Consider the following 14,954-nt stretch of genomic DNA (forward strand, 5'->3'; position numbering starts at 1 on the left):
CGTTTTTTGCTTGCGGTATCCTTATGAGGATTTACTGCGTAAAAGGTGGCAGGTCCCACCTGTAGTGGACTAGCCAGTTTCCAGATCAAATTGAGTTACCTTCATCTTGGTTGTGGAGCCCTCCAACCTTTACAGGCCAAGCTAATAAGAGGGCAGATGCTCTGGCCCGCCATATGTGCGCTGTGGCTGGTTCGGCAATTAGACCGGTAATTACTATTGCCCTGGTGTCGCAAACTCTGACTAAGTGGGCTAAACTTTTTTACACCGGGACCTGGAGGGAGAACAGCTTCCTCCTGTCTTTGCGGAGCTGGGGACTGGTTGGGCCAGGGGCTACAGTTTGTGATGCCTCTTTGGATGCGGCTCCTTTGATTTCTAGGCTGTCTGTATCAGCAGTGGTCATTCAGTGTATTGTCTGGCTGAAATGCTGGGCTGTGGACTAGACTTCTAACAAGGCCTTATTTGATCTCCCTCTTGTAGGGGGTCACCTGTTTGGAGATTTCTTGGATGACATCGTTAAGGGTCTCACAGGGGGAAGAGGTCTCTTCTTCTGCAGGCTAACAAGGGCAAGGAGCCCGTCGTAGACGTGGGCCATTCTCCTTGGCTCCTAAGCGGCCTCTTCATCTCTCAGGATCTCAAGATTGGGGATCAAAAGTCAGGGCCTCCACCCGAGGTTCCAAGAGAACCTGGTCTGGCAAGCAATGAGCGGGCTCTTCCAGACCTGCGGACAAGGCTGCCTCCGCATGAAGGGGCGCCCTCACCTGTATCTGGGGTAAGGGGACATCTTTGCTGGTTTACGGTTCCATGGACCTCCCGGGTACAGGTCAAGTGGGTCCACAAAGTTATTCGGTCAGGCTACGAGATCGGGTTTGGTCTTGTCCTCCGGAAAGGTTTTTTCCCTTCCAACCTGCACTTGTCCCCAAATCACTTACGGGGTCTCTTTGGGGCAGTGCAAGACTTGTTATTTCAATGGGGGATTGTTCCGGTTCAGACTGCAGAACATTTTCAAGGGTTTTTTACTCAAACCTCTTTACAGTCCCCAGGAAGGAAGGCTTGGTATGTCCAATTCTGGACCTCAAGGCGCTAAGCTGCTTTGTGCGAGTACAAAAGTTCCGCATGGAGTCCATTCCATGGTAGTGGCATTCCTACATCAGGGGGATTTCTTCTCGCTTCTTTCGACATCAAGGATGCCTACCTGCACATTCTGATATGTGCTGGTCACCAGCGCTTCCTCCGTTTTGCAATGGACGAGGAGCATTATTAGTTTGTGGCCCTGACCTTTTGATCTCACCTCTGCACCTTGGGTCTTCACAGAAGTGTTGGCCCCAGTGCTGGCATTTTTTTTTGAGAGATTGCGGTACTGGGGTACCTGGACGATCTTCCTCTGCGAGCGGAGTCTCCGACTGCTCTGATGGACTACTGGAGATTGCTCTGCGAACTCTGAGGGTGTTCGGTGTGATTCGAAACATTCAGGAGTCTGCTTTGATTCTGTCACAAAAAATGGCCTATCTGAATCTGACTCTGGACTCAGGACTCAGCCTCAGCCAGAGTGTTTCTTCATCTGGAAAAACCCCAGACATTGCAGGAGGAAATTCAGCTTCTGTTGTTCAGCAGACAGTCATCCCTCCGGGCTTAGATGCGCATTCTGGGCCTGATGGTGTCCACCCTCGAGGCGGTCTGTTTGCACAGTTCTACACAAGATCTCTGCTAAAGAGATTCTGGTGAAATGGGTCAAGCATCCGCAGTCTCTAGATGTGGCTTCACTCTCTGGCATTTTGACAGGGAAAATTCTTCTCCTCCTGTACTGGACGATTGTCTCCACAAATGCCAGCCTGTCTGGGTGGGGAGGCATCCTCAGCACAGATGTGCTCAGGGGGTCTGGACACTGGCAGAGCCCAGACTGCTGATTAGTGTACTGGAACTCAGAGCCATCAGACTTTGTCTGGCTCATTGGACAATCGTCTTCAGGGGTGTCCGGTATGAATTCATTCGGACATGGCCATGGTATATTTGAATCACCAAGGGGGCACATGAAGTGTCCTGGCAGCTTGATAAGTAGCTGGCATTCTAAGGTGGACTGACTGATGCGTTCCAGCCCTCTCAAACTTCTGCCATGACTCCTGTGCAGGAATCAGGCAGAAGGGATTCCTGTCATTCTAGTGGCTCCAGACTGGTCTCACTGGTCTTGGTTTGCCAATCTGGTTCGGCTGGTCATCATTGCTCCTTGGGGACTTCTTCTCAGGGAGGATCTACTATCCCAAGGACCAATCTTCCATCCTGCTTTACAGTCGCTGGCTTTAACAGCTTGGCTGTTGAATGCCTGGTGCTGAAGAGTGAAAGTTTGTTTTAGTCCATGATTCCTACGCTGTTAAAAGCTTGGAAATCTACCTCTAGGAAGATCTACCATCGTACGTGGAAGACGTACATTGCGTGGTGTGAGTCTCTTGGGGTTCATCCACGCTCCTTCTCAGTGGATCGGATCTTAACCTTCTTTCAACAGGGGGGTTGAACAAAATTTGGCCTTGAGTAACATTAAGGGCCAGGTATAGGGATTTGGCGGTCTTTTTCCAATGACCTTTGGACACACAATCCCGGATTCTTAGCTTTTCTTCAGGGTGTCCGACATTTGGTTCCTTCAGTGTGGGCTCCGTTGCCGCCCTGGAATCTTAATGTGGTGCTTTTAGCTCTACTGAAGCTTCTTTTTGAAAATATTCGGGAGGTTTCCCTGCTTATGTTGCCCCAGAAGGTGGCATTCTTTGGTGGCTATCATCTTTACATGCAGGGTGTCAGAACTGACGGCGTTATCTTGTCATTCACCTTATGGTGCTTCACAAGGATAAGGTGGTGCTTTGCCTCTGTCCGTTCATTCCTTCCTAAGGTGGTCTCTGATTGGCATTTGAATGAAGACATTGTGCTGCCTTCCCTGTGTCCCAGGTTTAAACATCTGAAGGAAATTGCCCTGCATGTCTTGGATGTGGTCTGAGCAATTAGGGTGTGCCTGGAAGCTACGGAGTCTTTTAGGAAGTCCGACTCTCTATTTGTGCTCGTGGACGGACCTCACAAAGGGTTGTCCGCTTCTTCTGCGACCATTTTCAGATGGATCAGACAGGCGGTGGTTCAGGCCTATTGCATCGGGGTCAGTGACACAGGTTTTCAAGGCGGCCACCTGGTCATCGGTGTGCACTTTTACAAAGTTTTTTGTATTTGCTGGCTGCTATTTAGAGGACCTGGTCCTCTTTGAGGGTGTATTGTTTTTCAGGTGAGCTCCCGTGGTTTATGTTTGAGCTCTATGTTACCTGGTTGGCTATGGTTAGCCTTGGGAAATTTTTTCTGATGTTTTCCCACCCCTTATGTTTACCACTGCTTTGGGACGTCCCAATGGTTAAGAAGAATCAGGAGCTGTGTCCGTCAATGAACGAAGGAGGAAAAGGGATTTTTGACTTACCGTAAAATCCATTTCTCTGATTTTCATTGATGGACACAGCACCCGCCCCTCTGTGGAGTTGGCTTTCTTCTGACATTGCTTGTAACAAAACTTAGTGGCTATAGCTGAGAGTGGGAGTATACCCTCTGGGACTGCCCATAGGCGTACTCAAGCTTTTTCCTGCCTAGTGTCCTACTTCTGTAGGGGGCAGTATAACCAATGGTTAAGAAGAATCAGGAGCTAAGTCCGTCAATGAACATCAGAGAAATTGATTTTACAGTAAGTCAAAAATCCCATTATTGTTCATCATTTAATACCAGAAAACCCTGACAAGACATAACCCATCACACAGGTAGGTACACCTCTCTGTACAGACACATCCATCACACAGGTACACCTCTCTGTACAGACCCATCAGAAAGGTAGGTACATCTCTACAGACGCACCCATCACACAGGTAGGTACATCTCTACAGACACACCTATCACACAGGTTCGTACACCTATCCTTACAGACACACCCATCACACAGGTAGGTACACCTCTCTGTACAGACCCATCAGAAAGGTAGGTACATCTCTACAGACGCACCCATCACACAGGTAGGTACATCTCTACAGACACACCTATCACACAGGTTCGTACACCTATCCTTACAGACACACCCATCACACAGGTAGGTACACCTCTCTGTACAGACCCATCAGAAAGGTAGGTACATCTCTACAGACGCACCCATCACACAGGTAGGTACATCTCTACAGACACACCTATCACACAGGTTCGTACACCTATCCTTACAGACACACCCATCACACAGGTAGGTACACCTCTCTGTACAGACCCATCAGAAAGGTAGGTACATCTCTACAGACACACCCATCCCACAGGTAGGTACATCTCTACAGACACACCTATCACACAGGTAGGTACGTCTCTACAGACACACCTATCACACAGGTAGGTACGTCTCTACAGACACACCCATCACACAGGTAGGTACATCTCTACAGACACACCCATCACACAGGTAGGTACGTCTCTACAGACACACCTATCACACAGATTCGTACACCTCTCTGTACAGACACACCCATCACACAGGTAGGTACACCTCCCTGTACAGATACATCCATAAGAAAGGTAGGTACATCTCTACAGACACACCCATCACACAGGTAGGGAGGTTTTTACAGACACACCTATAACACAGGTCCGTACACCTCTCTGTACAGACACACTCATCACACAGGCAGACACACCCATCACACAGGTAGGTACACCTATCTGTACAGACACACCCATCACACAGGTAGGTACACTTTTGTATGCTATAAAGGAACCAGCACAAACTCCCTACATCCTACTTGAGGATTATGGGTGTGTAATACCTTCTTGCCATAATGAAATTGGGGCAGATTGTTACTGTTCTGATTACTGAGGTGTTCCCATCATCTTCAGTCATGTTGTGCAAAGTAACTGCTGCATTGTACAACACAGTGACCCAGTACGTCCATATTCTAATGTTCCACATCGGAATCTATATTATTACATATCAGTCTCCTGTACGTGGTTTCCCTTTATTTCTATGTATATCCATACTATTAGATATGTTCCCTGTACGTGGTTTCTCTTTATTTCTCTGTATATCCATACTATTAGATATGTCTCCTGTATGTGGTTTCCCTTTATTTCTCTGTATATCCATACTATTAGATATGTCTCCTGTATGTGGTTTCCCTTTATTTCTTTGTATATCCATACTATTAGATATGTTCCCTGTACGTGGTTTCCCTTTATTTCTCTGTATATCCATACTATTAGATATGTTCCCTGTACGTGGTCTCTCTTTATTTCTCTGTATATCCATACTATTAGATATGTTCCCTGTACGTGGTTTCCCTTTATTTCTCTGTATATCCATACTATTAGATATGTTCCCTGTACGTGGTTTCCCTTTATTTCTCTGTATATCCATACTATTAGATATGTCTCCTGTACGTGGTTTCTCTTTATTTCTCTGTATATCCATACTATTAGATATGTTCCCTGTACGTGGTTTCCCTTTATTTCTCTGTATATCCATACTATTAGATATGTTCCCTGTACGTGGTTTCCCTTTATTTCTCTGTATATCCATACTATTAGATATGTTCCCTGTACGTGGTTTCCCTTTATTTCTCTGTATATCCATACTATTAGATATGTTCCCTGTACGTGGTTTCCCTTTATTTCTCTGTATATCCATACTATTAGATATGTTCCCTGTACGTGGTTTCCCTTTATTTCTCTGTATATCCATACTATTAGATATGTTCCCTGTACGTGGTTTCCCTTTATTTCTCTGTATATCCATACTATTAGATATGTTCCCTGTACGTGGTTTCTCTTTATTTCTCTGTATATCCATACTATTAGATATGTTCCCTGTACGTGGTTTCCCTTTATTTCTCTGTATATCCATACTATTAGATATGTTCCCTGTACGTGGTTTCCCTTTATTTCTCTGTATATCCATACTATTAGATATGTTCCCTGTACGTGGTTTCCCTTTATTTCTCTGTATATCCATACTATTAGATATGTTCCCTGTACGTGGTTTCCCTTTATTTCTCTGTATATCCATACTATTAGATATGTTCCCTGTACGTGGTTTCTCTTTATTTCTCTGTATATCCATACTATTAGATATGTTCCCTGTACGTGGTTTCCCTTTATTTCTCTGTATATCCATACTATTAGATATGTTCCCTGTACGTGGTTTCCCTTTATTTCTCTGTATATCCATACTATTAGATATGTTCCCTGTACGTGGTTTCCCTTTATTTCTCTGTATATCCATACTATTAGATATGTTCCCTGTACGTGGTTTCCCTTTATTTCTCTGTATATCCATACTATTAGATATGTTCCCTGTACATGGTTTCCCTTTATTTCTCTGTATATCCATACTATTAGATATGTTCCCTGTACGTGGTTTCCCTTTATTTCTCTGTATATCCATACTATTAGATATGTTCCCTGTACGTGGTTTCTCTTTATTTCTCTGTATATCCATACTATTAGATATGTCTCCTGTATGTGGTTTCCCTTTATTTCTCTGTATATCCATACTATTAGATATGTTCCCTGTACGTGGTTTCCCTTTATTTCTCTGTATATCCATACTATTAGATATGTTCCCTGTACGTGGTTTCTCTTTATTTCTCTGTATATCCATACTATTAGATATGTTCCCTGTACGTGGTTTCCCTTTATTTCTCTGTATATCCATACTATTAGATATGTCTCCTGTATGTGGTTTCCCTTTATTTCTCTGTATATCCATACTATTAGATATGTTCCCTGTACGTGGTTTCCCTTTATTTCTCTGTATATCCATACTATTAGATATGTCTCCTGTATGTGGTTTCCCTTTATTTCTCTGTATATCCATACTATTAGATATGTTCCCTGTACGTGGTTTCCCTTTATTTCTCTGTATATCCATACTATTAGATATGTTCCCTGTACGTGGTTTCCCTTTATTTCTCTGTATATCCATACTATTAGATATGTTCCCTGTACGTGGTTTCTCTTTATTTCTCTGTATATCCATACTATTAGATATGTTCCCTGTACGTGGTTTCTCTTTATTTCTCTGTATATCCATACTATTAGATATGTTCCCTGTACGTGGTTTCCCTTTATTTCTCTGTATATCCATACTATTAGATATGTTCCCTGTACGTGGTTTCCCTTTATTTCTCTGTATATCCATACTATTAGATATGTTCCCTGTACGTGGTTTCCCTTTATTTCTCTGTATATCCATACTATTAGATATGTTCCCTGTACGTGGTTTCCCTTTATTTCTCTGTATATCCATACTATTAGATATGTTCCCTGTACGTGGTTTCCCTTTATTTCTCTGTATATCCATACTATTAGATATGTTCCCTGTACGTGGTTTCCCTTTATTTCTCTGTATATCCATACTATTAGATATGTTCCCTGTACGTGGTTTCCCTTTATTTCTCTGTATATCCATACTATTAGATATGTTCCCTGTACGTGGTTTCCCTTTATTTCTCTGTATATCCATACTATTAGATATGTTCCCTGTACGTGGTTTCCCTTTATTTCTCTGTATATCCATACTATTAGATATGTTCCCTGTACGTGGTTTCTCTTTATTTCTCTGTATATCCATACTATTAGATATGTCTCCTGTATGTGGTTTCCCTTTATTTCTCTGTATATCCATACTATTAGATATGTTCCCTGTACGTGGTTTCCCTTTATTTCTCTGTATATCCATACTATTAGATATGTTCCCTGTACGTGGTTTCCCTTTATTTCTCTGTATATCCATACTATTAGATACGTTCCCTGTACGTGGTTTCTCTTTATTTCTCTGTATATCCATACTATTAGATATGTCTCCTGTATGTGGTTTCCCTTTATTTCTCTGTATATCCATACTATTAGATATGTTCCCTGTACGTGGTTTCCCTTTATTTCTCTGTATATCCATACTATTAGATATGTTCCCTGTACGTGGTTTCTCTTTATTTCTCTGTATATCCATACTATTAGATATGTTCCCTGTACGTGGTTTCCCTTTATTTCTCTGTATATCCATACTATTAGATATGTCTCCTGTACGTGGTTTCCCTTTTATTTCTCTGTATATCCATACTATTAGATATGTCTCCTGTACGTGGTTTCTCTTTATTTCTCTGTATATCCATACTATTAGATATGTTCCCTGTACGTGGTTTCTCTTTATTTCTCTGTATATCCATACTATTAGATATGTTCCCTGTACGTGGTTTCCCTTTATTTCTCTGTATATCCATACTATTAGATATGTTCCCTGTACGTGGTTTCTCTTTATTTCTCTGTATATCCATACTATTAGATATGTTCCCTGTACGTGGTTTCTCTTTATTTCTCTGTATATCCATACTATTAGATATGTTCCCTGTACGTGGTTTCCCTTTATTTCTCTGTATATCCATACTATTAGATATGTCTCCTGTATGTGGTTTCCCTCCTGTTGTTGGATGTCACTGAAGACGGAGGTCTACTGAAGCCAACACCCATGGAACAGCTCATTGCTGTATCTCCATTGGCCAATAATTGTGCCAGTTGTGGAAAGTTGCATTGAGTCTCAGCCTCCAATAGTTACATCTACTATCCAGGCTCACCAAATATTAATAATTCTTTTTGTGCTGATTTAAAGCTGTTTCAATGAGTCAAAAAGGAGGTTTGTTTCCCAGTAATTCTACTTTGTACACAAAGCAATGAACAGAGAATTTGTTAGCCGATTACATGAAGGCTTGGTTATTTAGTTGTCTTTTATCCAGTTACATATTTTTATTATCTTTGGTTGGAACAGAGGAAGATTCCTCAGCCTCTTCAAGGATATTGGTGTGGAAGACCCACATGGCTTTATTGGGAGGCAGGTGACAACCTGGGACAGCTGGGAGCAGGGGGACAGAGAGACTCTGAAGAGGACATGTGGAGACTGGCTGGAAAGGTGGACCGGACGGCTCATGGTGAGTCCAGAAAACGATGCATTTTTTCAATGATCTGTATTTGAGTTGTGGGACAGGGTAAAAGGAGTCGCAGAGCATTCCATTATGTGGGGTGTCAGGGGTTCACATCACAGACCACAGCTTCCTATTAGAGAATTCCTCATATCATAGACTGAAAATGGCATTGAAGCCCTCATAATTCCATTCATCTCCTCTCTTCATTTACTCTTCTCTTATCTCTTCCCTGCTCTTTATTCCCCCTTCCCTGAACTTCTGTCCTCTCCTCTTCTTATTTCTGTACTCTTCTCCTTTCTCTCCTTTCCTCTTCCTTGCTCTCCTCTCTTCTTTCCTCTTCATTCTACTCTTTGTTGCACTTCTCCCCTCTTGTCTTCTCTGCTCCCCTCTCCTCTGCTCCCCTCTCCTATCCTCTTCTCTCCCCTCCCCTTGCCTCTGCTCCCCTCTACTCTCCTGTCCTCTTCCATCTTCTCCTCTCATTTTCTCTGCTTTTTATATTCTTCTCTTCTGTGCATTCCCTTCTCTTCTCTCTTCTCTCTTTTCCTCTCTCCTCTGCTGCGGTGCACACAGGGAATGTGACCTCTCATTGTGGCCCAGGGTGAATGTGCTCCTCTGTCTTGATCACCTAGTAGTGCAGGCTGTGACACTTTCAGTGGTATAAATACAAAGTGTCCGGTGCACTTCATACAGCAATGTGACGCAGGAAGATGCTTTGGTGAAATGGTGGATGGACCCTAAAGTGTCCTTTCTGATCTGAACACAGTGTGCTGGTAAAACTATGGACTATACTATAAATGGTATGTAGCAGCCATGAATGGGAGCCACCATTTTTTCCATCGGTTTGGTCTTGTGCTTCCTCTTGGTCAGCACTGGCAACTCCTGGCTCCTTCCATAGTACAGCACAGGGATTCTTGGATGCCTAACTGGGTGCATCATGTAGGTGGGTGCAGGGTGGTGCGACGGCAATAACAGGTGCAATGTAAAGAACTTGTATTGAAGTAATGCAAACCCAGTGGGAAGACAGCCCAACCGGGAACACTCACGGATTCCAACAGTGTGTCGAGAGCAGGTTTCAGCTGAACTAACAGTGCCAGTTAAGAGGGGCAGAGTGCCCAAATGGGATGATGTCCAGAGAAGTTGCGAACCCTGCACTTTCCCTCCTCATCTGGAACCTTTCCCTGCTGCTAATATTGTCCCTGACAGATGGGGTACCTGTCCCTACTCTACCCATGTGACAGGAGTCACTTTGGGCATGGGGGTTGTGGACCCCAAATTCCTTTAAGGAGGTTGGGAGGCACTATGCCCAGCCTTCTGTGGCTTTCTTTTGTTTAAGTCACCCTGCATCTGTTATGGATGCAGGGTGACCAGGAGGGTGGTGAACACTGAAAATATGGTTTGGACTACTACAAATGGGACAGTCATATTCAGGAATAATGTCTCCCTTGTAATATGAAGATTTTTGTTCCCATATGCCATGAGGTCTCTGAACAGGAAGTCAACTCCTAATATGGTCATTATAGGAAGCTCTGAGGAGACGGACTGTCTGAGGTGGCTCTCCATTCACCTATTGTCAGGTGTGCTAATGACCTCACTGTTGTCTGCTAAGGGATGTATTGAGGGCTCGTTAGGGAACCATTGTTCTGTGTCTGACCAATCCCTGTTGACTCATTTTCAAGTCCTCATTTGCATGGCAGTCCTTCGGGGTCAAGTTATCTGACCAATCACTGCTGACTCATTTTCAAGCCCTCATTTGCATGTCTGGAGAGGACCTTATTGGGAACTGCAGGTACTGTGCAATTGACCAATGGGAAAGCGGTTGTTGGGGGAAGGATGTTCCAATTTCTGTATAAAAGTGTGCTGTGTTCTTCCAATAAATGTTGTTGTTCCTGTTCGGAGCTTTGTCTCGTTCTTGGGGGGATTCACTGTATGCTGTTGGAGACTGATTGCTAGGAGTGTAAGCTGATGTATGCTTTTCCTGTTCGTCTGCTAGCAGCTATTCGTGAGGTTCCAGGTTGGAGTGCTATTTTGTATCCAGTTCGGGAGTTTGATGTTCTGCAGTAGCTGTGCCTGTCTCTCAGAAAGGGGCATATCGCCTAAACAGATTTTAACCCCTTGTCTGCTGAAACGGTCCGTAACAACCCATTCACAAATGTGTGCCAAGTTTGGGAGCCAGGGCCTTAAGTAGACACTGCCTGACTCAAGAAAGCTGCTTGAGTCACACAGGGCAGCAGAATCCAATTATATAGTTTCCCCAGTGACCCAGAAAACCATAGAGGAACCAGGTTCCTCTTGACTTCCTCTGCAACTGCATTGCCGCTGTGGACAAGCACCACCTACAGTGGAGAAAGTAGGCTGCACCTGCCTACAAGCAGCCTATAGTGCCTTGCACAGAAGACTTATCTCTTCCTTCTCTACGGTGCACCTTTTGCACCACACAAGTCAAATCAAAAGCACAGGGGTAAGGGCTCAGATGTTCTCGCTAGCTCAGACTTGGCACATGGCTCTGGAGGTTGGTAGTCTATCTCCACAGGGCCCTATTACTTTCTGTTAACACAGCTGCCCCCAGTCTGATTCCTTGGCGTTCGCACATTCACGCGCGAGGGAAACTCTGCATTTAAATATAGGCATTCTCCGTGTGGTGGGACTGTTCTAGTGTGATTTGGCATGCACACGGATGCCACACACCACACCGCACATGCATAAAAGGGCACGTTCCTCAAGGAACACACTAGCCTCTGTCACAGGCTGAAAGGGGCACAGAGCAGCAGCAGCTGGGTTGCGTGAGTCACTGTGGGTGTATGTTACTGGCACTAATAGATCCTGTATCTTTGGTAATTCAGTGTTGTGTGCATTAGGCTGTATAAGCTTGGCACAGACCTTGAGCACACTTTTAAAGAGGTAGTACATCAAGTTTGTTTTGCTATAAAGCAATGTCTGCCCGAAAAAGGGCTGGAGGGAGCACAGTTGGGGAGGGCACTGTGATGCCACCGTAAGGCCCTGAAGGCCCTAGTCGTGCTTCAACTGTGTCTACTCCTCCTGATAAGCCAGAGGCAAATAGCCAATCTGAGCCATTACGGTTCTCAGGCATAGTAGCTACTTCGTGTACTTCTGCCACAGCCTATGTTACCAAGGACGATTTGGCATCAGCATTAGTCAGAATAGAGGGTAGGATTGCTGACATGATTGGAGCACCACATGGAGGAAGGGTGCGGGTTAGATCCCCCCCTCTCCTGAGCCACCCCCTGAATCCGTTCAGGATTGGGCATAGGATGTGGAAGATATAGCTGAAGGTCATTCTATAGAAGGTCAAGTTGAAATTTCCACTTCCGGAGAGTCAGAGGAATCTCTATCAGCCTCTCAATCCCAGAGATTGTTTATCCAGTCTCTTGCTGAGATGGTCCAGGCTGAGTTTTAAACTCCCGCCCCTAGAGACAGCTGAAACCTCTTTTTTCCTCCCTAGGCTCATTGCGCCCTCCTCAGAGTCCTCGGTCATTTCCCATGCATCCACTCTTGGAGCAAGAAGTTGCTACCTGTAAAGAGGAAAAGCAGGCACCCTTCCGTCAAGATCCCCAGCACACATAATACCAATGCTTCCAGTTCCAGGCAGTGGCGACGGCCTAAACCATCTGCATCCAGACCCAAGCCTTTCGGGGCAAGGTCAGAAAAAGCCCTGGGCCCAGAGATCAGCCAAGTCTTCCTCCTAAGCCCTCTCAGTGAAGGGTGCCCCCACTCTTCTGGGTAGGGGGAAGGCATAGCATCCATAGACATCAAGGATGCATACCTTCATGTGCCTACATTTCAGACCCATCAAAGGTTCCTTCATTTTGCGATTGGAAACCATCATTTCCAGTTTGGCTCTGCCCTTCGAGTTGGCCACAGCACCAAGAGTGTTCACAAAGATCCTAGCCCCAGTATTGGCTTGTGACAGAATCAGGACACCCGACTGGGTATCTCTGCCAAGAAGCTGCTTCCTAAGCTCTGGAACACAGGATCCGTGAATCTGGCTATAGTTACCCCAAGAACTCGACAGTCCAAGTTTTGGAGTGAACCAGAATCAAACTGTTTATTAAAACACAAAGCACAAGGAGATGTACACTCTGGGACAACCCCTCTCCCTTAGCCAGTCCACACAAACATACACATCCCATAATAAGCTTACACAAGGCAGACATGAACAATAGAATAATGGAATGCAGGTATTTAACAATAACAAACCCCCACCCCCCTAGCAAGGATCTATGAAACACTTCTGCAATATCCTAGCAATCTGCAATATATCTTTATATATTTCCTGAGGGATATTGTTCAGAAATATTATTGTCCCGAGTGAAAGAGCCCCTCACTCTTTCAACACAAACTACACATATAGAACCCAGGATAACTGGGGTAACACGAAAGGCTGAGTCCAGTGTGGTTGTACAGCGAGTCTGATTAGTGCAGACCCGACTGGGGTTCTTGGTCACCCTGTGCTCCTAATAGACACAGGGTGACTTACACATAAGAGGGCCTGTGGAAGCTAGACAAGTAGTCTCCCAACCTCCCTAAAGCATTCTGGGTTCCACAAGCCCCCAAACCAAAGTGATTCACGTCACATGGCTGTTCTAAGGTCCCGAGGGATATCGATAATAGGATATCTGGACGATCTATTACTAATAGATCGATAGGCGTCGGCTCTAAGCCAAAATATCCTTCAGACTGTACATTTTTTGAAACTTCTGGGTTGGATACTGAACTTGGCAAAGTCAGCATTACAGCCAGTCCAGCGTCTGGAATACCTGGGGCTTCTTGTCAACATGGTGCAGGCAAAGATCTTCTTACCAGCAAGAAGGGTCTCAGACCTGAAGGCTCAGGTTCGGTCTTTAGTAAGACTGAAATATCCGTCTATACGTCTTTGCATGATGTTACTGGGGAAGATGGTGTCCACATTCGAGGCAATTCCCTATGCTCAATTCCATGCTAGACCCTTGCAGAACAACGTTCTGTCTGCGTGAAATGAAAGAATTCAGTCCTAAGACCGGTTCATATCTCTGCTACAAAGAGTAAGACTGAGTCTGAATTGATGGTTGGTGACCAGAAATCTGGAGAAGGGGAAATCCGTCGGGGTCACCCTGTCAGGGTGCAATCCAACAATGCCACGGCCGTGGCTTATGTCAACCATCAAGGAGGCACAAGGAGTCTATCAGCCCAGAAAGAGGTGGATATTATCCTGTCCTGGGCAGGGATGTTTGTGCCATGCCTGACAGCAGTGTTCATTCCAGGAATAGAGAACTGGCAGGCAGATTACTTGAGCCGTCAACAGATGTTTCCGGGAGAATGGTCCTTGCATCCCGAGATTTTTCAATTGATCTGCCTACGCTGAGGGATCCCAGACGTAGATCTGTTGGAAAATGGCATCCAGGTTCAGCAACAAGTTGGAGAAATTTGTGTCCAGAACCAGGGATCTGCTCGCAGTCGGAGTGGATGTTTTGGTGACTCCTTGGGAGGAGTGTTCCCTGATCTATGCCTTTCCTCTGGTACAGCTGATATTGCGTTTGTTGCGCAGGATCCAACTGGAGGGGAAACAAGTAATTCTGGTAGCTCTGGCTTGGCCGAGGAGGATTTGGTATGCACAAATCCAGAGGTTGGCAGTGATGAGGCCCTGGGTCCTTCCACTGCGTCCAGACTTGCTCTCTCAAGGTCCGATATTCCACCCTATAGAGTCTCTGAATTTGACGGCTTGGCTATTGAAGCCTTAATCTTGGAAGAGCAGGGTGTATCTGGCCCCCACAGTTCATACACTGATAAATGCCAGGAAGCTAGTCTCTAGAAGTATTTATTACAGGGTCTGGAAATCCTACATTGCCTGGTGTGAAGCCAGGAAATGGCACCCCCGCACATATATTATCGGGAGAATTCTATCGTTCCTTCAAGCAGGGGTAGATATGAAATTAGCCCTGAGCATGATTTTAAATTTCAGCCTTATCGGTTTTTCTTCCAGGAACTGATTGCTTCCCATTC

The 14,954-nt window shown here is 44.9% G+C and overlaps 1 protein-coding gene across 1 annotated transcript in view; it reads left to right on the forward strand.

Annotated features, from left to right (window-relative positions):
• Positions 1-14,954, forward strand: part of LOC309543484 (uncharacterized protein) — a gene marked incomplete at its 3' end in the record, with an annotated part of 66,739 nt that overhangs the window by 16,505 nt on the left and 35,280 nt on the right. Inside the window, exon 3 of the mRNA XM_082275963.1 lies at positions 8,804-8,963. Coding sequence (XP_082132089.1) covers positions 8,804-8,963 — 160 coding nt within the window. The remainder of the gene's footprint in view (positions 1-8,803; positions 8,964-14,954) is intronic.

Source organism: Pelophylax lessonae, assembly GCF_965119305.1.
Source record: "Pelophylax lessonae genome assembly, contig: HAP1_SCAFFOLD_77, whole genome shotgun sequence".
In the NCBI taxonomy this organism is placed as follows: Eukaryota; Metazoa; Chordata; class Amphibia; order Anura; family Ranidae; genus Pelophylax; species Pelophylax lessonae.